This window comes from Catharus ustulatus, chromosome 1 (genome assembly GCF_009819885.2).
Source record: "Catharus ustulatus isolate bCatUst1 chromosome 1, bCatUst1.pri.v2, whole genome shotgun sequence".
NCBI classification, from domain to species: Eukaryota; Metazoa; Chordata; class Aves; order Passeriformes; family Turdidae; genus Catharus; species Catharus ustulatus.
This window is the reverse complement of record NC_046221.1, coordinates 17,443,823-17,471,176: the sequence shown is the minus strand read 5'-3', so window position 1 is coordinate 17,471,176 and position 27,354 is coordinate 17,443,823. Positions and strand designations below refer to the sequence as shown.

Below are 27,354 nucleotides of genomic sequence, written 5' to 3'. Positions count from 1 at the left end.
AGAAATTCAAGCAGTTCTCTAGAATTGTGAAAAGTGAGAGGAGTTATCACACATTATAACACACCATTGATTTGACTTCAGCCACATTCTGTTGTTTCTGTGATCTCCTAAGGCTGTCTTGACTATAAAAAACATTTTCAACAAATTAATTTTTTCCTTTTATTTAACAATATTCTTTCCCCCCCCCTTTCTCTTTCACCTTTTAACTCTATTCATGGCCTGTAGGGTAAGCAGCCCTACAGGGGTTTATGGGCAAGTGTCATGGATCAGAAAACTTAGAATTCCTTCTGTGTGCACTCTTGATGGGTTCACATTGATGGATGAAATGTCAGCTCAAGAGGGATTGATTTTCCTAGACAAAATGTAAAATTTCCAATGGGTTTTCTTCCTGGTGTGCTTGTGTGAACAATGTGTGCTTGTGTGAAACTACACTTTGTCTAAGTGCACTGGTTTTGCTTTGGGGACAGAGTAGAGCAATCATGCAACATCCTGTTGAACAAATGTTAATTAAGAAGGGTTTAATCTAATTTGAAGCTCATTAATTCACTAGATAGCATTTTTATAAAATTGAGGAACAATCTGAAATAGGATCAGAGCTTTTATTATGAACATTAGGTAGTTAATGGGTCTGCTCTTCATCTGTCTGCAAAATCCTTTCCTTATTCCCAAATCTTTCATGTAACTTTTTCCCCATTCAAAATTCTTCTTCATAGAATTTCCTGTGCAGATTTAGCCCACTTTAAATATAACAGGAAAACATTTGATGTTTAATAGGCTCACTTTCCCCATTGGTCTGCATTTTCTGAATGTTACAAAGGATGATTCAGGGAGAAAAGCAGCACTGACCATGTTATTTTGTAAGCTATTGAGAGAGAACGGGAGGGAAAGGAAGCAGCAGAGGAGTGGTGGTGAACTCCCCATCCCATAGAACTGAAGGTGTCTCCCCTTGCTCTTCTGCTGCTTTCAGGAAAGAATGCAGAAAATCGCTTTGCTGGTGGTGAATTGTCAGAGGAAGTCTACACCTGCCTACCCTGCAGAGAAGGATGTTCTTTCTGCACAGATGACACTCCCTGCTATGCACAGGAGGACAAGTATTTACGACTGGCTATCATCTCCTTCCAAACGCTCTGTATGCTGCTGGATTTCATCAGCATGCTGGTGGTCTACCATTTCCGCAAGGCTAAGGTAAACCCACGTGTTTTACTTCGATATTCCTCCTCACTGTGTGCTACACGCTCTTTATCTTGGGTGTGTAGCTTCCCTTTTTCAGAGTCAGTTTCTCAGGCAAGAAGCACAGCTCAAGGGGAGGGTGGGATTTCCAAACTGGAATGTTTTCCTAAATTGTTTATATGGTTTTGGGGGGGGAAAAAAAACCCAAGCAATTTGTGTCTTCCAATGAAATATGCTTGCATTTATAGATGTTCTGCAAAAATCAAGGAAACTGTTGAATAATTTTGGAAAATCAGGCCAATTAATTATGCAGATATGTAAGGGAACACGGGGTTTTTAGAAACTTGGGATCTTGAAAGTCTCTGCATTACCAGTACTGGTAATGGGAATGATGTTTGGTTTCAATATATTTGAGAGACTAGCTGGAAAATAATTATGGCAAAGAGAAATCTTTCTGAATAATTCTAGTTCCTAGAGAGTTTAAAGGAGATTCTATGATTAAAGATTACGTATTATGTTTTTCACTAAAGCATGAGTATAATAAGGAGTGTCAGTAAATTTTTGATGCAGCATTTATGTACTAAGTCAATGAACTTTCTGCTTTTACCTCACTGAAAATCTGGTAACATCTCTTGGAATCTCACTGTTGCCTTAGTAAATGCAGAATATTCTCTGCAACTTCAAATTTACTATAAAGAAATTACTGAAGCTGGCATATATTCACTACCTACATTTGGGAAACATAGGTGTGCACACAGTATGCTACATTATTGAAATTAATAGCTTCATCCACTTTATATAACTAGATAAGTATTTCCATTTTGGGTGTTGGAACACTTGATCCCACAGTCTTCCTGATCCTGCAGTGTCTGTGTTACAAATGCGTGGCTCATTTTGAAAGACTTTAATATCCTGCCAGGAAATCACAGAACGAGCAATAACATTCCTTTTTTTTCGTCTTCTGTTTCTGACAATGGATTTCTATTTAATGATATTATATTTAATGATTCAAATTACAGACTTAATTGTATTCATAAAGCTTTTTGTTATGAAAAGTTTGTTGTAGGCATCTGTTTAGTTGCTTGACATTAACTTAGCAGAAGAACTTCATTCCTATTTTGTGAGGTTTTAATCTGGTAATGTTACTCACTTTTAATGTCATAGACAACATCGTGACAAGAATTTTTCTAGACTTAAAAAGTGATAAGCAGCTATTGCAAGCTGGACTTGACTTCTTTTGTACACACTGAAATATCGATTGTTTTATAGGAAATATTTATGCTTTCTTACAAATAAGTTGTAAAATAGTTTTCACTTGCACACTTGCATATGTTCTGATATAGATATCTGCTAGAGTAAAAAGATATATCTTTATTAGACATAAGACAAAATCTTGTGTTTCACAAAACCCTACTAGTTGTAAAAAGCACATTTTTACATTTATGATGATTAGTCATTTCTCCAAAGTAGTTTATGAGTAAAGAAACACGTGGAATCTGAATCTTTAATACCAAAGCAATACTAAAGAGGCGTATAAACATCTTTCATTGTTTCTGAAGTGCTTTTCAGTCATTAGGAAAAGATTTGTGCTTATTTTTTTCTAGATTCCCTCTTACCATTAGAAATCATGACGTATGAATGAGTGAGAATCAGACATAAAACAAAGCATTCTTTTTCCCTGAAAGAAAAATGATGCCTTTGAGACATTGCAGTTCATTCAGTTGACTAGAGATGGCTTCAATTATAATTTTGGTACCTTACAGGAAAGTTGACTTTCCTCTAATTGTGTATCTCACAAGGAAAAAGGAAGATGAGACAAAAGAAATAATATGGTGGTTAAAAACCTTTCCATCATGATTGTTGTTTTCAAGGAATAGAAACTGATAGATTTTTCATTGCTTTTCATGTCATTGGGTTGAATTTTTCCTGGATATTCCTTTAGTGTTCTTTGTCTTGTGAGTACAGCAGGAAAAAAGATCTGGTGTGTTTATCATGAAATGAGAAGTTGCATGAAGGGCAAACACACTGAGAACAATGAGTATTTGCATAAGAAACCTGCTGGTTACATTGGGAAATTACAGAAATTTGGAGTGAAGGAAGAAAACTACTAGCATACTGTGTACTCTCTGCTAAGGAGGTAAAATCATGAAAATGAAAGAATACATATTGAAGTATATTCAAAATATCTGCCTTTTTGAGGATTTCCAACTGTTAGTGAAACAAACCACAATTAGGTTAGTATATATGTCTGTGATTAAAGTTGCTGTGTTAAACTGCTCATTTCCATTGTGCTGTGTGGGAGTCAGAGAAGAGCACTTCTTTGGATTCTCTCCCACGTGTAGCACTACAATATTCAAATGGTGTCAAAAAATAGTTTTTAATGCAACATTTTAACAGAAAGAACAGTGTATTGCTAGGGTATCAAGAAGCAAACTTCAAAGTGTTCAAGGGAGCAAAAGATGGGAGATGAAAATAAAAGGTGTTGAATTAAGGCACTTTCAGTGCTGAAATGAATGAACAGGAGATATGTGGCATTTTGATCTGACTGTTCATCAGTAAAATCAGAAGATAAATGGGATCAGTTACCTCTTTAGTAACAGTGACTGCAGAAGACTTTTCAGTGCTTGTACTTCATGGGACCTCCTGGTAACAACTACCTTCAAAAAAACAAGGTCCTAAAAAGTTAAGGTCTATCAACAGAAAGCACAGTACTTGGGAAGAAACACCCCAGACACCTTGGCAGTGATATTGTGAGTAATTCACAGAAGGAATTTATAAAGGTCCATAAGCATCCTTTAGCTTATGACAGAAGTGAGAAGACATTTTTTTGTCTTAAAATAGATCAATATATCAGTAAGAGCAGATGCAATCAGAAGTATTTTAGGGAAGTGGAGAAATACCTCAGCTATTCAGATTACACTGGTTGCACTTCTTATGACCAGGCAGTGCTTACAATGGGAAATTGCCATTGGCCTGGTTTTGTCAACAGTGTGGAATACATGTGAGATCCAAGGCATTAGCTAAAAGACCAAGCACAGGAAAAAGATTGAGCTCTTCACTGCCACAGAGCATGGCCATGAGAACAGATACCTTCTGGACAATTACTACTGAAGTGTTTCTGATAAAATGTGATGATACAACTTTCATTTTGACATGATCTTTATTACTGACCTAGGCCATAATAATAATACAGACAATGTGGTAAGTACCAGCTCATGAGTTCCCATTCAGATCTTGGCAACATGAATGGTAATAAATAGATAAAGCCAAGCAAGGCAGATGAATGTTTTTTAAAAGCCAGGCTACTCTTTAGAGGGGCTTTTACAAGTCTCTGAAGTTTTAAGTCTATTCTGCTAGAACTTCTTAAGGTTCCTGTAGAGAATCTTCTTCCAACTTCTGTCTAGAAAACTAATGAATTATTTATTGTGTAATAAGTTTATATTAGAGCAGTAGAGGAGCAGTGGAAGGTAGGAAATGTGACATTTGTATTTATAAAGACTCCTTATTATAGTGATAAGAACTAAAGATCAGTAGGTCCAACTTACACACTTGCAAATTTAGAGTAATGGTAATAAATAATAGAGCTGCTGGGTCCATGGGCAAGTGTGGGAAGGGGGCTTTTGGAGAATGTGATGCCCTACAAATGTATTTGTAGCTTAGTGAAGGGGGATTATGATCATGTGGATATGAGAGTATTTCTTCCAAGGTCTGCCACCAAAGCTCTTAAAATTTTGGTCTCAAGGGACTAGGTGAGCTGCGCTATTTGTAGGTAACCAATGGGTGGCAGAGGAAAAGACAGGGCAGGAAATATGGTATAAAATCATGTACAGCAGTGAGATGTTGATGAGCAAACATAGCTACATATTCATGGTTCCTCTTAGGGTATCAGTAGAGGGATTAAGGATCAAGGGATCTCTCAAATGTTTTTTAAAAATTACATAGTTGTATTACACAGCTTTTAGTTGCTTTATGTCACTCATTGGCAAAGAATATCACAGATCCCAAAGTATAAAGCAATTCACATAGGAAGGAATCATGAAGGATATTTCTGTCTATATATTTCTGTTTCTGTATTTCTAGGGTGTTTAAACACAGTGGTTTTGGTGAAATATCTGGTGCTTCAATGCCATAATTTTATTGTTGTAAACTTGGAGGATGGATCAGGAAGGATCATTCTGCTTCTTTAATAATGCAGCACAGGCCATGAAGTGAGGTAGAACACTAGAGTCTAAAACAGAATATCTTTTATTCTCTTGGCAGAGTCATTAAGTTTAATTTCATGTGTGTTCCTGAAAACCGTGTAGTTACTCATGTAGACTTGCACATTTGATAGGTGACAAAACAAAATTCAGCTTTTTCATCCAAAACACAGTTGATCCAAACGACTGGTACCAGTGACCAATCTGATCATTGCCAATCTGTAAATGTAACTGCAAAATAGTGACTTCGAGCAGTCATTGGAATTGGCCTAAAGAGCAAAATGGAGTAGCAAGAAGAGACTCTGACAAAGCTCCAATCAGTGCTGTGGGATTCATTTAACGCTTTGTCAAACACAGGTGAAAGTGACTCAGCAGCCCTGAGATCAGCTCAGCAGTAATGTTATTAAACTGCAAGAGTCATAACTGGAGAAAGTCACAGGCAGAAAAGATGGCCCACTGCCAAGAGAAGGAAGAACTCCAAAATGATAAGAACAAAAAAAATTGGAAGAAGGCACAGAAGGAGTAACAGAACCTAAACCACTAGTGAAAAGCTTTGTAGAGAAAGGTAGAAAAAGATGAAAAATATAAAAGATGAAGAGGAGATTTTACTGCTATAATGGGAAAAGATGAAGCATTTCAGCAGGAGAGTAAATGGGGGAAATTTGCCGAACAAAGAATAAAGAGGAAAAATTATTCATAGCTAATACAGAAGGGGAATCAGATATGTGGATCACTTCAAAGAAATTTTGCTGTGGACAACCCTCATGCCACTCAGTAGTGAAAGCTGGAAGCCATGAACCTGGTATTGAAACAAGGTGCAAGAGGCTCAAACACTCAAGGGAGATGAAAATTTGTGAAATCCCATCAGAAAAGCTGACAGCACCTGACAGCAGCAGTTTAATGCCTCTGAGGGAATTGTGTGATGAAGCCTGGGAAAAAGAGTTCTTTCCTGAATAGTGAAAATGTTGGAATTCTATTTTGACTGCTCTGACAGAGTGATTTTCCTGAATCTGATGTGGGAAGATGGTGAAGCTTCCGCAGTGTCAGAGTAGTAAAGGCACACTGGATGCAAACCAAGGAACAGACTCAGTGATGTTGATGGTCATTTTATCTGTATTGGCAATCACAGAGGAGTCTGTAAAGGAACAAGGTCTTTTTGTTTCCTTGGTTTTCAAAGGCTTTGACAGAGTGTGAGAGGATCTTGCAGAAAAACTTTCAGCCTTACCAAGTCAGATTTTCATGGCTGTATACAGAGGTGAAAAATATTCTCTAAGTTGAACTACTGAGGAACAAAACAGCTCAAGGTGATACTAGCAAACAGCTTTATGTGCTGTGGCATTATTATTGATTTAATAATGCAAACATCATTACAGAAAACACGTCCAAAAAGTGAGGCTAAGCTAACAAAAGTAGCTGGTTAAACAAGGACAGAAATCATGGACATGAAAACAAGTATTCTCAAAAAATGAGAAGCTGAACAGTGATTTTGTAAGACATCAGCAAAATAGGAGAATTCATCTGCGAGCAGTGCTGTGTGGACCAAGGGAGAGCTCAAACAGGGAGTGACCAACTGCAGCATTGATTACATTCAGTGTAAGGGTAGCAAAGCTACTGGAAAGAAACTAAATATTTAAATAATTTGAATAAAAATCCCATTTAAAAAAAAATTTCAGACTTAACATAGGGCTAGAAATGTACCAGAGCCTGAAAGAGAAAACCAGCTGCGTTGTAATCATGTTTTTGTAAAAGTACTGGACTGTGGAAGGACATTACCTGCAAAGAACCTAAAGGATTCATCAGTTATCAGGCTGACTTTTCAAATGAATCAGAAAGAAGAGCTGAAAATAACTGACCTTTGCATAGCAGCCTACCACCTCAAACAGGGAGCTCTCGGGCAGAACACAACTACTGTGAGGAAGTGGAAATGCCCTTAAGAAATGCCAAGAACCTCTACTGGCAAAGAGAACAGAGAAGTTGATCTCAGCCATAGAGCAAAGAGACTAATTGCTACTTTGTGATGAAGGAGAGATGGGAATGTGCTGCCAGCCTTGACTCATGCTAGACCTTTTCAGAAGGGTCTTGTTTGCTGGGAATTCTCATTCAGATCAATGCTAAAGGCTTCAAAGTAGTTGCACTAAAGCCAAACTACTTCGCTCTCACCTCACCACCTTGTGGTGCTACCAGGTTCTGAAAATAGGGGAACTGAGAGAGAGCATGGGGATCTGGTCTTTCCATCTTCCTGATGCACCTGTGGCCAGTGGCTCTGGGTGTAAATCCACCATATCAAGGTAAAATTGATAGAAGTGAGTGCACTTGGAAAAGTTGTTTTCAGCTCTGAAAAACAGTGGAAAAAGTGCTTAGAGTTCAACACAGTAATTTGGAATGGTGGTGTCATATATATTAACTGTGATGAAGGACTATGATAGAACCCATTGGAATGAAGGATATTGCTCTGTTCAAGACTATTTCTAATCCCAAATACTGGAATTTTTAAACTAAATGACATTTTATTTTATTGGTCTTCTCCACTTCTACCCTTTCCAACCCCCACTCCTTTTATTCAGAAACTCACTCCTTTTATTCAGGAACTGTTGGAAATACAGAAATACAAATACATACTTTTAATGTGAGGAGGAAAATATAAATCTTGAGCACTAATCAAGGTAAATACAGTTAACAGGACCATATGGCTAATCATCAACAAGGATAAATAATTTTCCCTCTCTTGAGGGAAATGTGGCAAATAATAGCTACAGACTGTTTTTATATGGTTTTTATCCTGTCAAATACAGTTTTTCAGTTTGGAATTCAGGGAGGCTAGATACACTCTGCCACCATGATCCCATTTTTCAATTTAGTGTAAATATATTCAAGTGTTCTGCTAAAGACTATTTCAAAACTGTGAACATAGTTCCTAATCAGTGCAATTTTAAACACTGCAGAGAACTGCACATAGATGGAAAGGCAACATGCAAATTTATGCTGTAGTTCCCCTTTCTAATATTGAGACATCAAGAATGTCTTTTCTCCTTACTGCAGCCACGATAGGATACAGTAATTCAGAATGAGGTAATCACAGACTATTGATGTGATACATCTTTAAATATTGAAGCATGCTGGCTTTGCAAACATACCTCTTTTTCAAATGTAAATCAGCCAACCCTTTTTCCTTTTTTTGATTCCACAGTGGCATCTTGATTGCTTATGCCTGGATGACTTTCATCTTTGGTGCACATTCTGCTTTTTTCTCCCTAGACAACAATTTCTGACATTTCAGCTGAAGTGGAAACTTGATAGAGGGAAGAGATCTTGCACAGATGGAGCAACTGCCTTTACATGTTGTGCTGGTGGGCATACCTGATAGTTCACTCAGCATATACACATTCTGTGCAGTCCATTAGACACCCTTTCTTCATCCTATCCTGGAGTGAGAGCCTAGTTTCTTGTGATTTCTCAGGAAGTTTATTGTAGTCTTCAGTTGTGAAGTTTAAAGACATTGCCGATGTTGTTTTCAAAACTGTTGTTTTTAGTGGAATTCTCATTTCCTTTATTTGCATGTCCCTTCCCATTTTTCTGTGTAGTTAAGATGTGCCTTTAGGGGTGTTGTGCTTATCTTAACTCCCACATAAATAGAGTGCCATATTGTCAAGATGAGAAGTGGAGGGGATGTTAACCTGTCGCAGGGAGGATGTACTAGCTGCTGGAGTTCCCAAAGACAGCAGGTGTTGGTAGGCATGGCTGCAGTGTTTGCAGGGTATTGAGTGTTTTCACCTCATAAAGCCAAAGGTTTCACATGAGTATGCATTTGTATTCTAATACACAGTTTAGAGGCAAGAAGCACTTGAGAATAGAAAAAATAAACTACAGACACTTTAGGCCTAATGAAAACTGAAGTGTGAAGAAAATAAAAATCTAGATATGAAATATGTTCGTTGATTTCGGTTAAGTCTCATAAACAAGAGCTAATGAGAAGAGCAGAGTGGTAGGAAGGAAAAGAAAGTGCTCTAGATAGTCTACTCCAAATGGACAAAGTAGGTCATAAAAATAACTTTTCATCAATACTCAGCAATAGCTGTAAGGATCCAATAGCTACAGTCTTCTCTGTATAACTTTGTATTAAACCAATGCTTGTCTCTACAAAGTTGAATTGCAGAATGCCTTAGGGGGCCCATCTGGAAAACATTCATGGTTTTTCAAGGAGTGGACTGCCTTCAAAGTGATGTCAGTCAGCCATGGATTGTGACACATTTGCTTCACTTCAACATTGAAACTAATTCCTGGCCTTGCTTTCTTAATATTTTGCTGCATAAGACCTTGCAGACTGTGAATCATTGTTACCTTCTGTTCCACCAGTACTCCAAAATACTCTTCAACACAGAGCCCCAAAGTTCAAATGAATGGAGCTGGTAGTGCATTTTCAGTGTAGAGTGCTGACCAAGGATATAGCTGTCACCAAAGAAAAAGCTGTAGCAGCCTTGAAGGCCTGTGTTCATTTAATTCTATTACACTACTATTTCTCTTTAAAAATAAATGATGAAAAATTAAGTAATTGAATTCCAGCAAATATTTTCCAACAATAACAACTATTACATCATAGAAAAGTTTTTTCAAGGTTGTTTCAGAGTCATCAATTAAACTGAGCAAACTGCTAAGATTTTTGCTTGTCTGTTACCCTTGATTCCTGCTGAGTCTCATATTTATAGCCCTTATAGGTTATCTGAGTAGACTGATGGTCATAAGCTTTCCCCACTGATTCTTTGATGCAGTAAGTTCAGGACAGTCGCATTTGTCTGAAGTTTCATTTGGGTTCCTGAACAGGCATTTACAGATTTGCTGGGAAGAGACTTCCTATCATGTCAGCAGAATAAAGACGACATTATTTATTTATCCTGCTATTTGTCTTGGACTTGTATCCTGCTGTGAACCTTCCTTGTACAATCAATAGCAATAGCAAAATCCCTGGTGGCTTGCAAGAGGTCTTTGGCATGCCTCCGTCTCCAAGAGAAGACTTCTGTCTGAAGCAGACCTTTCTTTTTGTTATAATGGTCTAATAGTAAGACCCCATTTTGGTGTTGAAAAACCAATTTAACTAAGGAGAAGCTCTTATGAAGGTGAGAAGATAGGGTTTTTTAGAAGTTTTATCCAGAGAGAAGAAAGAAGTAACATAAATTAAGAAACAATGAAAGAAAACACCAGAAATAATGTAGTATGAGAACTTTCAAATAGTAGAAATAAAACTGTATTGGAAACCTTATTCTTGGGAAAGTCTTACATTTTTACTGCATATTTGTAACTGCAAACCTTTTAGTTAATGGTAGAATGTTCAGAGAATCTTTGTGCTTTTTTTAATATTTTGGTTGTTTGGTTGGTTTTTGCTATGTCATGTGATACAAGCTGTACACAGATCACTCAGACTAAAACATATTCTTGTTCTTCATTGTTTTCTTCATTTCTTTGAGTAAAAGTTGAAGGTTTTTAGGAGCAGGCTCATGCTGTCAGCGAGGACTTTTTGCTGTGAACACATAGCAAATCACATTGCTTTTTGCCTTCCTTGCCCCAGCCATGCCTCCTCCTGTCTGGAATAAAATCATGACATTTTTCTCTGACATCTTCTCATCAACTTCAATATAGCAGAAAAGAAACCTTGATCTCCTCCTGCTTCCCTCTAGGACATCACAGCTACTGCTTTCATAGTTACTGTAGCAACCTGCTTGTTACCAAACATAATTTTGGACTTGAGCTCACTGTGCCTCCGGCTATGTCTAAGCCTTGCTGAACTCCTTCTGAGCTCCCTTTTAATGCATGTTTTCTGCTACTCTGCAGCCCTAAATTTGTGGTCTCAGCTTGGTGTCTTGTGTCTTGACTACCGCAATGTCCTTTCAGCTGGCCTTGGCAGATGCAGCCACTGCTCCTGTCTGCTCAAAATGATGCTGCACATCATTTACTGCTCTGCCACTTTCTGTTGTCCTCGTTGCATCTCACTCTTGACATCATACATGAGCTGTACATCTCTGTTTTTTTCAGCTCCCACATCAGCTTTTTCCTGTCTCCTGTTGCCATTTCTTTGATGCAGAAGTGTCAACACCAGCCTCATCTTGTTACCTTGTCCAAAAAACACTCCTTGCTCCCTTCATACTTTCCTTGTGCTTGGTGGAGGCTTTTTGAGGGCATCCCCTGCTCTCCTTATCATCTCTTCAGATTCAAGTGCTGACAAAGTGTGTTACTTAGAGTGGGATGCTGATAGGCTGGGACTACTAATTGCTAGTTCTGAAATGTGATACTGCCTTGTTGTTCCATTGTTCTTCTCATCTGCCCTTATCCATGAGCTGTCCCTTGTCTTAAACTCTTTGTGCAGATAGCACAGCCACTTTCACTTTTTCCTTGTGCAGGCTCTGCACTAACTTGAGGCTTCCCTGGGGCTGGGCCTTTCAACGAGACATTGGTAGGAAGAGTGATTAAGTTATGCATAACAGTGTTTCCTTCGAAGACAAATGTGCTTTTGTTTCCAATGAAACATACATTCCACGACCTAAATTTAATGAGCAATTACTTAGCTTAATAAATTCTGAAGAGCTGAAAAATCTCACCATTTTTGGGATTAGCATTACTCACATGCAATCATAAGGTATTCATTTGGAGTGGATTGGCACTTGGTTTTTGTAAAGTAAAAGTGAATAAAATAAACAGAAGTTGGATTTAAACCCTTCAGAATTATGAGGTTTTAATTGATCTGAAATTAAAATAATGATTTTCATCTATGGTTAATTTGCCTTCTAAGTAATGAAAATAATGAAAATTTTTTACCTCAATCAGATTTATTCTAACACTTCTCATATAATTTTCAGTTTGTTTCCTCTGAAATGTTACGAAGCTTGAACTTTGCAGTCAGATTGGTTTTTTAATCCTTATACCATAAATTATTTATTTCTGTGTGATTGAACTACAATTTATGCAGACAATTTTAGTGAGCTATGGTTTATCTTTTGTAATAGGTGAGGCCATGTTGAATAAGAAAGCTGTAATACAGTTCAGGTATTCTGAAGCTATTTGTAAGCTAAACAGAAGAATGTACTAAGCCTCACCTCCTGCTCCAGAAATTTGGTTTCCTATTTCATCAGATTTTTTTGTGTATTCAATTTAATCTCTTGGTGATTAGGCAACTATCAATATTAAAGTGCATTTTATTCTTGAAAGTAATGTCTTTGGATCTTAATTTAATTTATGTGTTAATTGAATGCATAACGTAGTGAAACAGACACTTCAAGTAATCTAGATTTTTGATGATTGTCATTGTACATATTCTTCTTTTACATTGACCATAAAGCTTTGAATAGATTGAAATTGAGTTTAGGTTTTATTTACCTCATTACTGATTTTATTTCATATATATATTCACTACTATTTGATGAGAAGCAGGTATCTTGATCTAAGCAGTATGTCCCCAAGGAAGGAATTTCTGCCCTTGTAAGCAAAAATGTCCCTGGGATATTAACCATTTTTATAGTGAGGGTTCTTCACCAGTAAGTACTGTTTTTCTGAAATGTTTATCTTCTAGGTGGTGTATTGCAACTTAGATGCAGCAATGCCCATGTTTCTAAATGCAGAACACCTTACCTTCATCATGATGTATCTCAACAGACTTCGTTACTTGCGTAACGGAAAGGATCAAAGGCCACATGAACTGAAAAATAAAATATTTGGAGATTTCTTGGATACATGACATCTTGTGTACTTTTAATGAAATTGCTTTATGATTGATGGCCTTTGCTTTTCCTGACTTTTTGTTAAAGTAAAAAGTAAATTTCATAATTATATTCTATTTGAGCTCAGCTATAAATAGTAATAGAAAAAAAAAATTGCTTTCATCTAAATATCCTTCAAAGGCTTGAAAGGGAAGTGAAAGAACATGAGGATTATATTTATTTGATTTAGGAAACCTGCAAATGCCAGAAAATTCTCACAATTTGTCAACACAGTTTTAGTGGCAGTCCATAACAGTAGGCCTGTCTTTGGAAAATTGGCCTTTTCTGTGAGTATTTCTGTACTTGCAATCTGTATTCTATTGGGAGGCTATAATTCAAATAGGTTAAAAGTGTTTGTTAGTGTGATTAAAGGTTAAGCAAGACACACAATTTCCTCTTCATTATTTTACAGAAAAATTTTCAAAAGAGCTAAAAGTGTTTCTCCCTTGAATTGAAGTTAGCTGGGAATGAATTGTTTGAATTTTGTACCTCAACCAACAATTATAAAACTAAAGCAAAACCTTGTTATGGAATTTGACATTTACATTTTAATGAGTAGCAGTCCTAATCAGTCCCTGAATTTATTATCAAGGCAATAAATTACTTATGCCACGACTGTTATAAGGTACTAACAGGATTCAGAGGACTCCTTCCCGTTGCTTTTGTGCCCATTCTTTAGTCCCCAGTACTCTTCTTCCAGGTGTGAATCATATCAAGATGCCCACCACAATGAAATATAGTTCCACTTTTTTCTGCAACTCCTAGTATTGATGTCCAGGAACTGGAAGTCCAACTTCTGTCTCTTAACAAAAGAGGCAAACATCTTGCTGTTGCTCAGCATCAGGGACAGAAAGAAGAATCTCTGCATTCTATTTCTTAAAAGTAAACTTTAATTGAGATAAAATTCCTGAAATTTTGTTTTTCCATACAGCACTTTCACTAAGAAAGAGAATAGTGTCTTTGTGTTTGGGAAAAAGTATATGGGATAAGACAGAGGAAAAAGGTTCAATGGGCTTTAGCAAAACAGCACACGGAAATCAAGACAAAAATATAGTCATACTGGAAAAAAGAATTGTTGGAAAGGTGCATTTTAGTAAGAAAAGCAACTGGTAATAAAACATTTCGACCAGCTCCGCTTCAGACTACATGTTTTAACTTGACAAAAATCTCTTTTCACTTCTTTCATTCAATAGAAGTAAAGAACCACCTGTACCAGGAATAAAAAGAATTTGAACAGGAAGGGTTTTCAGAGACGTAAGAGACAGATTTGGGAATACAGTCCTGTAAGGTCTCATCACATCTCCCATGTCCTCGCGTACAGGGTGGGGTAGATCTGCCAGACCTGGAGCACAAGGGCTCTCCTGGGAGCATTGCAGAGTGAGCACACTGCCTTCACATCCACCTTTAGCTACACTTCTTGTTTCTCTTCTTTTGACACAATTTGCATAGTAATTTTTCTTGTAACTTCAAATATATCAGTTTAGCACAGCAGACCAAACCTGTGCCCATTCTCTGTATTTCCCTGCTTCTCTACTATTCTGTTGTACATCCATGTTTCCCAGTGTATGGAGTGTAGATTCACTTTCCAATTTAATAAATATGAATGTATTCAAAGTTGAGATCAAAGACAGTGTATCTGAATTTTTTTTTTCTGTAATAGTTTCACATATGCTTTATTTATCTGAAAGGCAAGACAGTTTTTGGGGAAAACACTTTTGTAAAAGGAAATTTTCTGTAAATCATAACCCTCGTTGGTCATTCTTTATACTGCAGAAGTGGCAGTACTGTTGACAAAAGTGAAAAAAATCAAAATATGTCAATCTTTTCTGCTCACTGGGTTTCCATGGTACCATGCTCATGTAATACAGAGTGACATGTGGCCCTGGAGGAACCTGCAGTCTTCCTGGACTGACACCAAAAGTCTACAGTTGAGTTAATTTAGTATTATACGGTGTAACCAATACAGGATTTAATTTTATTTTGGCTTTTGTATTTTTTTCTCCACTAGGAAAATACTCTTACACTCTTATCACTGATTTATGTGATGACATTCAGGAATTCAGTGCTAATTAATGCTGTTGTATTTCCTGGGTTGCTTAGGACCACAGACAGTTGAAATGCAATATCTTCTGTGCTTTTTATACATCATTTCAGCTTTTGTTTTGTTATACTTGATGCAACTTGGGCAGCTGCACTTTAAAAAATTTTCCTTGTGCAAATAATTATTGAGCATTTATTTATAACCCTTTAGCAGTGGCCAAGAGGAATGTATGACTTTCTTAACAGGATTTTTCACAGAAATGGTGTTACTTTGTGAGATTCAAGGATAAGGAATGACTGTTTGTCTCAAAAGCTACTAATGTGGCCTGGATAGAATGGATGGATGGAAGACTGAACAAATCCTGAACAAAAAAAGGCATAAATCAGTTCTTCACAAACAGTACTCTTTGCAGACCTAGATAAGTGAGTAGTATAGGTAGCTAAGTATGAGAGTTAGTATGAAACTAGAAACAAAATTAATTACAGTGTTGCTTAGGTGTCAACAACGTGCAACAATTGAGTGAGACAAGGACAGTTCTACTGACACAAATAAGTAAAGATAGAAATGAAACCCTGAATGGGAAATGAATACACAGACAAAGTGGCAATAAACAAACTGAGCACAAGATGAACAACCAGAGAAATAAACAAGTAAAACCACAATAAGTGCCAACAAGCAAGACAGATGCAAAACACCCCAAGCAGCTGTTGAAAAAGGAAAAAGAAAAAAAAAACCCCAGAAATATTACACTCAAGCAGAAGAAACTCACACTGCGTGAAATTCCAGGGCTGTGTCCTAAGATGCCCTAATTTCTGTGAATTCCATTGGAGAATTTTATTTGTGCAGCCTGTATAGGTGAACACTGGCTGGTGGAGACTTTGGGCTATCATTGGTTTCCTTTCTTTAGTGTATTTTCTTAGAGGAACAAGGAGCAGAGGCTTTTTTTCCTGAGGTCTGTGGGCATATTCACTACTGTATATGTTGCAGATGCCCATAAAGTGAAGCATTTGTGGTCCTGCCCCCAGCCACACCTTAGGGACCCGTATTTACAAAGTCTGTACAGTGGAATATTCAGCTTTTGATTCAAAAACTATTACTCACACACTTCTAGAAATACCTGTGTATCTAATAAAATATTTTTAGTAAAATAATTTTTAAACATTCTGTTTAGTTTTGTTTTCTTCTCTTTAGTTAATCCCTGTTATTAAAGTTTCAGTGCTGGATAATGTTTTCTTCCTAGACTTCTTGGGCTATAGTGGTCATTATGGAAGAAATAAAAATATTCTAAAATCAAGTGTTAAAATATCTCTTTTTCTTTGCAGTAGAGAAAACCAACAATTTCAAAAATGTAGTTTGGGAGAATGCTTATACTTCAATTCCCAACCTATTTTTTGCTTTTCTCTGCACTTACATAAAAATAGTTGTACTGTTTTGTATTTGAAGTTTTGAACTTTTCTTCATCATTGTGGATAGCACTCATCTCTGCTAGAATGTCTCTTCCATTTGCAAGGAATCCTGTTTAGAAGAGCAATTATATCTGTAAACATGAGGTGAAACCCCCTGCTCTCCTGTACCAAAGACTGAGGGGAAAGTACAGTCAAAACCTGGATTCAAGCCCATTTTGAGTTTCAGCTCTCTAAGCCACACTTCTTTTAGGGCAGGAAGCAGAAGTGCATAGATAGAATTCGCAGGGAAGGATCCCTACCTGAACACAGGTGAGAAGAAATCAGGGGATATTTTATTGTTATGGAAGAAGACCTAGCAATGTTGAAGTTCTTTGCCCCAGCAGGTTGTCTTATGATTGTGCTGCCCAGAAACAAGGTTGATAAGAAAAGACTGATCAGGATGTGACAGACTTTAGGAAAGAGGACTTTAGGTATTTTAGATAATTTCCATCTTCTCTATATGGAGCTCATTTCAGTTGCTTTGTTGAACATTCTGGTATATAGAGATTCATTGTACACAATAAGAAAAAAAATATTCTTTAGTGTTGAGTATTAATATTAATATTGAGAATATAAAAATATTCTTAGTTTTGAGTTATTCCCAGTCATGAGAGACATGAGCTCGCTGACCTCTGCCAGTGTCTTGTGTGATGTTGGAGCCACTCATGGAAGGGAGGACACTGATAAAAAGCGTTAGCCCACCTCTCAGGATCTACTGCTTTTTGGACTCTTCCCTCATCTGGGTCAAACCCAGCTTCTTGCTAAACAAAGACTGATTTGTCGTGGTCATTCTCTGGTGCTCACAGCCTCTGCACCTGGGCTATATCAGCAAAGCACCCCTGCTTTTGCAGGGGTTTGTTCTTTGACTCATTAACCCTTAACATTTCAATGTTGATGTTTCGTCTCTAAGATAAGGCACAGTTGCACTGTACATAAATCATCAAACTTATTGGAACACACTTTGTATTAAGATGTTTTTTTTAATTTTAAAATTTAAGAAAACTATGTTGTTTTTTTTAAACAACGTGTGGTGAGGAAATATTTTATAATCCTGACAAGTTAATGAATCAACATCTTTGTACAAAAAATGTATGAAAAGTAAATGCACTTGCAGTCTGAGAGCTCAGTCTACATTCAGTAAAATTGTAGATTATTAATAATTTTTATGGAACCCAAGTCATTAATATTAAATGAGGAAAAATATTCTAGGGACTTCTTGAAATTAAACAGTGCAGAACAAATTCTACAGTTAAATTCATGTCGGTAATTCCCATGATCCCCAAGTCTTGACACTTGAGAACAAATTTAGCAGGTAATATATTCTATTTGAATATCTTATATTCAAATCATATCCAGGTAATGTCTTTTGAATAGTATTTAACATAGGAAAAAAAATTTTAAATTGAATTTTGTAAAACACAATCATTGTAATGGGCCTGTGATTTAAAGAATGGAGCGTACAAGCATGACAGACAGCTTAATAAACATTACTGTTGAAGTGTTATACTGACAAAAGGGGAGATAACTGTATGAAAATGGCATACAGAGAGAATTTTCTAATATTTATGTTGGTTTTTGTCTTCTAGAGTATCAGGGCCTCGGGTCTGGTGCTGTTGGAAACCATTCTTTTTGGATCACTTCTTCTGTACTTCCCAGTAAGTCAAACTGTACTTTTAAAAAAAATTATACCCTTGCTGACATTTTAAAACATTGTATGAATGACTCTGGTGAAAATATAAATATAAAAACTATTTCTTAATTATTAGTTTAATCTGACTACAAAACGTGTTGTGCTCTGTAAATATTCTTAAAACCACTCAAATGTTTTACTATATTTGTAATAATTCTCCGTTTTCAATTTGGTAAAAATTGCCAGTTGTTTATTTGGTAGTTTTTGGGTGTTCTGAGTTAAGATGAGATTTTGCTTTGAAAGCAATACCCCTCTCATCTACTGTATGGGGAAGGAAAACAAGATATGTAAAAGGAAGACACTGAATATACCAAATATTTCTCTGGAATTCAGTATAAAGGAGATTAATTATTTCAGTGCATTACTGTCATGTATTTTGATGTGTCTGAAGGTATGTGGTATCTTCAATACCATGTCTTCAGTAAAATTAGATGGCATTACCCTTACCCTGTAAGTGGGAAAAAAAATAATTCACAGTCACATGAGAAATATATCACAAAACTCACAGAAATATGTGTCTGTTCTCTTTTCAAAAGTCCCAGAAAAACTGAGTTTGCTGATTGTCACATAAACCTAAAACAATGACTGGATAAAGCAAGCCATCAAAGCATCTATTGAATGAAGTTGATAGAAAGCATGCAGATTGGGAGACAATCAAAAATGGAGTTGTGGACTATTTTAAAATGTGTTTATGTTCTCTTTCCCTCAGTAGTCAGAATTTTACGGACCATCATGTAGTTACTGAAAGATGAACTGGATAACAAAACTCTTTGGTAACTGCAGAACAAGTAGGAAATAAACTGCAGTAGAATGTGTGAAGATTACTATAAATAAGTACAAACCCTGGTGGAATTTTTATACATTCTTTTTTTGAATTGTGTGGGCCTTTCAAGTTCTAAAGAAAAAGTGTGTGCATTTTTAGGATAGTTTTATGTATTTTTTTCATCTTTCACTTTGCAGAAGTCAGGGAATTGAAAGTTTTTGGTTTTTTATGTTGGACAAAAGATTTTTACAACTTGGAATAAATACATCTCCCGTGGGTTTTCAGAACTTCTTTCATATTTCTTCTCAGGGAGCAGCAGAGAAAGCCCATGCACTGCTTCCTCAGCTGGTGCTGTTGAGCATTTACAGAAATTCATAGAGTAGAGCATTATGCAAGGGGTTTCCTTTCCATAGCTGTCTCCTCTTTGCTTTCTCAGAGAATGCTGGAGTCCAGTGCAGATGCTTCCCCAGGCAGATGCTCAGTTAGAACCAGACAACCTCAGCTCCAAAGTGGGAGAAGAGCTCACCATAGCTCAGAATTGTGTCTGTGGTCTGCTCACCTGTCACCCATTCTTCAGTTCATTTCCCAGTTCTTGTCTTTGTCCTCTATTTGTTGGGTTTCACGAAGGATGAGCATCCTTTGGTGGCTGTCTGTCTTCAGACTTCAGGTGCTCAGCACCTGGACACTGAGACTGCTGTGGAAAAAGACTTCTCCCAGCAGCTGACTTGAAGGACCATGCTGTTGGATGCAAGAGCTGGTTCATGTACAACCTATAAATGCAGAGGGAGAAGAAAGGAAGTGGTTCTGAGAGACAGCAGTTCAACAACCCAAGCATCCCCTCAGCTCTTCACTGATATTTAAACCCCCTTTATTTTCACTGACATTAAGGATATTAAATATACAGTGAGTCCAAAATGACGATTTGATGTATTCTGAGGAAAAAAATCTTGCTGGAAATTGCTGATTAGCCCATGTCTCAGATGGGATGTAGACACTTGACCAGAGTTTATCTTTCCCTGCACATCTCAAGCTCCTACTATATAGAACTGTCTGCTGAGAACACATTCTATTAGAAATGAATAGGCAAAGTGTATTACTTGGCTTCTCTCTTCTAGCAGTTTTATGTTCCCACACTCCTTGCTGGGGCACTTTTCTTTCTTATACAGGGAATTACTAATCAGGCTATTACTCCTACAGGCTTGGGGGGGAAAAAAAGAGAGCAATTTAATAATTTCTATTTTGAGGGTTTTAGGGGAGGGATGTAGCAAATGTGGTAGTGGGAGGTCCTTTGCATTTTCAGACAGAGAAATTAAGCCTGATTTCATGAACCAGAAAAATATGGTTTTGTAAAATCAAAGAAGATTAGAAAGATCAGCTTTCCAATATCCCAGTCCCTCAATTCACTGCAAGGAAGTTTTCATCAATTTCTGATTCAGGGCAAGACAGGAAACAGTAAATGTGTGAAAGCTATAAGGCATAGTCCTTTAAGAAAGACAAGCTGCAAGGTGTGAATTATGAGGGGTGAGTCCTTGAAATGTGAACTCTTGATGTTTTGCTGTACATGGTCAGAATCTAAATGTACTCACGTGCTTATTGTCTGGGAAAGGAGCACAGAGGGAAGCAGAATGACACAAGAAAGAAAACCTGAGCTTTAAACAGAGTCTTGTTTGCACCAGCTGACATTCACACACATATTCGTTCATAGCAGGATGTAGAGTATGTATTATCAATATACATGTTGGTCATAAGTCATGTACCTGCAAAGCAGATTTTGTTTTCCCTGAGTCATATTTATTTACCCCTTTGTGTTACTTGGTGTTTTAATTTGCTTCCGAGAAGAATTGGGAATATTTTGTGACCTAGAGATGTGGTTAAAGATGTGGTAATGTACGCCCAGAGGTCAATTTTTCAGCTATTTGATTTGGTCCTCATTTTATGCTAGAGGAGTACCTTAGAGCTCTAAGACTATTATTATAAATCTCACATCTTATACACCCAAATTAGGCTGTGTTTTCCACAGACTGTATGAAATGGGAGTTAATGTATGAAATGGAGTTTATAAGCACCACTGCAGTAGGGTGTTGTCTTTTAACATAAGGCTGTTTTCCTTTGGTATCACCCCTTCTTCTATTGTGATTTGGAATGTAAAACTAAAAAGATTTGCTTTCACACTCAACCAAGTGTGGAATTACACAGCTAGGCTTAGTGTGTGTAACAATGTAAAGATATTATGGGATGGCATTTCAATTCTAAATAACTCAAATCTCTGTTCATTGGAGGATTCAGTGCAAAATTACATTATTTTTTAAAAAACAAAATCCCCTTATATTTTCTCAACCCTGCTTTAAGTCTTTGGCATCCTTGTTCTCCGCTCTTCTGCACCTCCCTAATTCTTTTTCTAGATCTGTTTACTCAATCTGTCTCAGATTGTTTTGAGAGCCTTCAGCATACAAATTTCTCTGTGTCTAGCAGGGGTTTATTGCATCGCTGACTTTCCCTACCCTCCAATTAAATGGAAACCAAAACCTACTTTGTTACATTGCTGAATTTCTTTCACTGATTGTTGTTGTTTTCATGCCTACATGCAGTAATCTATTCATAGTGTAACATCATTAATTGAAAAATGGCATCACCAGTCAGCTGCTTTTGGTGACAAAAACAGCTGTTACAATGCCCTTCTAACCAAATGGGAAGTGCAAATGATGGTCTCCACCTAAATTTATTATTCAAGCTCTGCTATACTCATAACAACACTGATCTTTCCTGAATTACAAGCAGGCAGATGAGCTTTGTTATTACAAATGCATAGATTTTACTCAGAAGTTTTTGGGCAGCTCACATTTCTGAAGCTCTCATTTCTTATATTTTCTGTAGTCTCCTAATAACATGTCTCATTTGCCTTTACCTGGTCTTTCCAATTATGAATGGATCTCCTCCAAATGAACACTAGGGTTTCTAATTGATTTTGTTTATATTTCTTTGTTCTTAGATTTTGAACAGAAAGCCAAAACCCAACCATCTTATGGATGAGTCCCTTAATTTCTGTGCATGGCATCTGAGGGGAGGAATCTCATTACTTTCCTTGCTCTGAAATGCAAACTATTTTGAAACTTTTGGGCCTTTCTTAACTCCCTGTCTTGCTAATTCTTGGAACACACTACCACAAGTTTAAAGACTCTTTGCTTGCTATGAAGACCTTCATATAAAGTGTTATAGCACATTGTAGCACAAAGCTGTATGAGAATAGCCTGTTAATTGCATTGGGGGTTAGACCTCAGGTGATTTTAGACATCTATAATGGGCCTACATTGAAAAATAGGAGATTCTGATAAGATATCAAGGAACTTTTTTTTTGAAACTGTGAGGATTGTCAATTACCAAAACTCTTTGTCCAGAGTTTATGAAGTATCCGTCTTTGGAGGTGTCAGGAATTGACTGGGCAACCTGACCTAGTTTTGGGCAGGGAACTGGACTAGATGACCTCCAAAGCTCTCTTGGAAATGAACATCTCTGAATCTGTATTTCTCATGTATGCATCCATAGCTGAGACAGTCACCCTATGCTTACCAAATCCTGAAGAAGAACTGGGCCTTTTATGACTTGTTTTAGACTTGGAGCTTGAAGATGAGGTGCATGATCCCAACACTTCATGGACTGTAAAGGAAGTCTGAGGTACTTGCCTCAGATGGTGATGAATTCCACCATAGGCAACTAGGACTACCTACTAATTACTGATATATTAAATAGTTCCCATAATAGTAGCCTACATTAACTGAAACTCCAAAATACATGCAATGATTGCATGATATAATGATATGATATAATTTTTACAGTCAGTGATTAAAGTTAAGTGAGTATGGTGATGCAAAGACCAAGGGAATAATTTCTTCTCCATGTTCTTGATATAGCAGGGAAGAAGTGCTAGATTTTAATTCCAGCAAGTGAAAGTTGTTAGACAGTGTGGCTGAATCTCTTAAAAGTGTGGTCAGCTAGATCATAAGATGGACTAACTTTGGAGGCTGCAGAGTATCTTTTAAAAAACTTAGGGTTTTCTTTCACTCTTGTCTTCCTTTGGCTAAAAAATCCAAATTCATTACAGCTTTCCCCTGTTTTTCCAAACTGCAAATTATAACAAAGCAATATTGTTATTAGTTTAGAGAGATGGAGCTATGAGGTGGGGGGCCTTGATTTCCTAATGCTCATGAAGTAGTTCAGTAGTGAATCCTGGAATAAACTTTGTGCTCAGACATCCTGTTGCATGTGTTAGGTGTTAAGATCTGTTTCTGGGATTATCTTACTCCCTTTTTCACACTCAAGCTAAAATCACCTACCCTTTTGTGTTATGAGAAGTATATAGAAAGTGGGGAGCCTTGGAGCCTAGATATGGATATGGGGAATCTTTTCCCCCTCAAATGGTCTGAATTTACATTAGCATGGAAGAAATGAGCTATGAAGTTTGGGAGCATGGATGGGACTGTAGTAGGTCCATTAATGGTAACAGTTCTGAGCAGAGCAGGATCACTGGGAAAGCTGTGGTTTTGACATTATCAAATGTGAAAATAGAACACTGCAAAATACTTTTATGCATTTGTCTCTCAAATAAGGGATGTGTTACAAAAGCTCAGTCATTTTTTATTCCATACACATTGATACACACTGAAACCAACTGAAAAATATGCTTTTTCCAACACATTTAGCACTGCAAGTCTGTTCTGATACCCCAGATGTTTCAGGTTGATTCTTTCTCAGAATATAACTGCATTGCCTTTACTCACAAAATGGTGTTTAAGTCTTTTAGAATGAACACTTCTCATTTAATTCTTGTTCAGGTAAAGAACACACCTATCTTTGGTGTTCATGTCACTGAAGTCTAAGGACACAGTGTAAATATCTGCTTTAAAATAATCACTGCAGATTTCCATAGTACTCTAGGAAAGGGTCTTTTCATTTTATTTGGATCACAGTGGATTAGGTATCAAGCCAATGCAAAAGGCAGATTTTAAATACCATGTTGCAAGGATTTTTTATGTACATTGTATGCTTGGTGGGAGGTGAGGGAACCAGGCAGAAGATGATGCAGTAGGTAGTCTCTCTTGGTCAATGTCCTTGTCAGATTAACATACTTTTTGGAGTTACCATGCAACCAGTAAACCAATACCTTTTCTTTGAGAGCCAGGTTGTTTTAAATGCAAAAACCAGAAGTCAACTGGTATAGCCTCTGCATTACAGGCTACAAAGTACAGAAACCTCATAGGTACTAGACTTGCTCTGAACCATGCTAAGAGAAATGTTTATGACTGTTTTTACTGATAGGAAGCAAGCACTGAATATTTTCTACTTTTTGAATATGTTTATTTGAAATGTCAGAAAAATAAGATACGTGTGATAGTTCTTCATGGTTCTGTTGTCAATAATCTAAATAGCTATCCTAAAAAATTCTGTCAGCTACTGTCAGAGAGATAACTGCCACATTGGGTTTTCATTGACCTTTTTATTTTGAATTAATATCTTGCACTGCCAACTTGCAGGCACTTATGTGTACAGTCTTGCCAGCCCTTCATTCAGAGAAATTAATCTTGTATTGAAGGGAACAGAGCAAGATCTTGTGGTCTTTCCTCTTTACTCATAATTCCACTGAAGCAACTTGCATGAATAAACTTACATATATAAGAATTTGTAGATAAAACTCTACATTAATATACTTTTTCAAAGAAGTGACATAAAATCAGACTACAGTCCTGAAAAACAGCGCACAATCTTTAGTCAGGGGATTTAAAAATTTTTTTGATACAGCTTGGGCAGTAACACATGCACAAGTTAAAAATGTGCTTGAAAATTGCAAGTGTGGGGAACTCTTTTCTGATAACAAAAAGCTTTGAAACACAAAAATTATCAGAGGGTAAAATGTGGGTGCATTCAAATGGAGGAAAATAGTGCTGGGACATATTCACAGTATGTTCCTTACTAAAGCCTGGAACCATGCTCCTATAATCCATCCTCATTGCTCTGCTCTCTAAAGCTGAACCTTTTGTTGCTTGGCAAGCACTCAAGCAGGCGACCACAGCAGGCCCACTTCCATGCCAAAGAATTACTGAAGAACACATGATTAAAGAAATTTAATCAGTAAAAGTCTTCATTTGGCCCACTGTTTCTGCTGAATTAGGGTTAGAAAACAGAAAGGAAGTCTTTTATGTAACTCTTTTATGTTTAGTCTTTTATATATCTTTTATATAATTCTTGTTTTGTTTCAGTTCATATAAGCTAGAAAGGATTGGAATAATTTGTCAGCCAAACTTTTTGACGACCACATTGATCACTTGGCAAGTGAACTGAGTCAGTAGCAAGATTTTTAGAATATGTTTGGATTTTGCTATAGTAACTTAATTTTATGAAAAAAAAAATGACATATGGAAAAAGTAACTTTCGTATATTAGTTCAAAATATGTGATAGAACTGAGGAAAAGTATTAAGAGACAGAATATTACATTTTTGTTAAATTGTAAAACTAAAGAGAAAAGAGATTTTGATAGTGTAGATGAGCCAGAACTGAACTGTGCCAGAAAGGAAAATATAAAAATTTTAGTCACCACATACATATTCTCAGTGGGGCATAGCCCTTGCATCAGTGATTCCCCTTCTCTCATTAGTTTAGCACTCGAGATACTGCATGTTGGTAGGAGATAAATTTCAGTCAATCTTTTCACTTATCAAGTGTCTTTCAGTGAAAGTTGGGGGCATGTTCCTTTTTTCCCTTCTCTTTGTTAATTCATGCTTTCATAGCTAAGACCCAAGGAACAACACCTATAGTCAAGTGAAAGGACTGTAGATTGTCTTAAATCTTGCTGAACTTGCTAGATTCAGCTGTTGCCTACTTTGTGGTTGTTGTTATCTGCATCAAGAATCTGAAGCAAAGTGAAAGCAGAAGCAGTTCATGCTTAAGGAAGGTTTGAATTAGATAAACTGATACTGCCATGCTGTTTCTGATAGGAAATTGGGTCCAGTTGTGAACCAATGCTGTCAGGGGGAAACTGGCAATGATATAACTCACCATGCCATGGAATATGAGGTTGAGATAAGACATTGACCAGTATAATATGTACAGGTGAATAATAAAACATGATATCCTACCTATCATCTTCCATGTCTCTTGACAGACTACTCTGCATCAACATAGAGGAAAAGGAAAAGACAGAATCTCCATCTCAGAGCCTGTTCCCTGTGAATAATACAGGAGCTGAATTATGGTGTTTTTTCTCCTTTGGTTTTTTTTCCTCAGTCTCTCCTCTCTTTTGTATGAATGCGTTAGGTATTTCCTATCTGTCAGCTCAGGCTTTAAGTGTTGCAATATGAAGGGTGATTAATGGTTAATGATTAGGAGAGGTAAGAAATTCAATAAATTACAATGGAGAAAGAGAGGAGTTGATGTTTTTGGGAGAGATCCTTAAGAAAGGAGATTTCATCCATCAGAGATGAGGCTGCCCATAGTCATTCTACAAGCTGAGAACTGAGGTGATGCAGGCAATGGTATCTTTATGGTTTTTAATATCAACTGCTAGAGGTAAAGCAGTTTGCAGTTTGCAGGCAAAAGTACAGTAATTTCACGAATACAAGCCGCACCATTTTGACTAAAATTTTGCTCCCACACGGAAATGCGGCTAACACTCAGGAGCGGCTAATATGTGAATAATTTTCTGACATTTCCAACCCCAGAAGTGGAAACTGAGGTGCTGAGTCGAGCAACCTGCCAGTAAAAGCCGGCATTTCTCAATTGTTACAAATTGTTACTCTGTTGCGCCGTGGGTGGAGCTGGCTCCCTGCAGGTAGCATGGAGGGGTGGGGGGAGAGGCGGGAGAGCTCTCTCCTTCCCTCCTCTCCTGCAGCCCGGGGGAGAGACGGGGTGCCCCCGTGCTGCCATCCCTGCAGCCCATGGGGTAAGCAGGGGGCTCCTGCCCCTGCCTGCCGCAGCAGGAGCAGGCAGGCTCCGTCCCTGCCCGCCGCCGCGGGTGCTGGCGGGCTCCGTCCCTGCCTGCCACCACGGGGCAGGGCCGGGCCGGGGCGAGCGAGCCCAGTGGCAGCAGCGGCCGGCCCTGAGCGGCCCCACTGAGCTGGGCCCCCTGGCCCCGTCGGCAGCCCCGAGCGGGCTGAGCCTGCACAACCTTAGCCGAACCAGTAAACCCTGCCATGCCATGATTCTGTTACTATTTGGTAACTTTGTTGCACTCCGGTCCTCGCTGCGAACGACAGAGCGGCTTATACTGAGGTGCGGCTTATTTATGGACAAAGAACGAAATGTTTACCAACACC

At 37.5% G+C, this 27,354-nt stretch overlaps 1 protein-coding gene across 2 annotated transcripts in view; it reads left to right on the top strand.

Moving 5' to 3' along the window:
• GPR158 (G protein-coupled receptor 158) overlaps window positions 1–27,354 on the top strand; it is a 189,184-nt gene that overhangs the window by 85,990 nt on the left and 75,840 nt on the right. For both annotated transcript variants that reach the window (XM_042779214.1, XM_033054595.2), the window contains exons 4-5: window positions 968–1,185; window positions 18,184–18,252. In XM_042779214.1, the coding sequence (XP_042635148.1) occupies window positions 968–1,185; window positions 18,184–18,252 (287 nt within the window). The remainder of the gene's footprint in view (window positions 1–967; window positions 1,186–18,183; window positions 18,253–27,354) is intronic.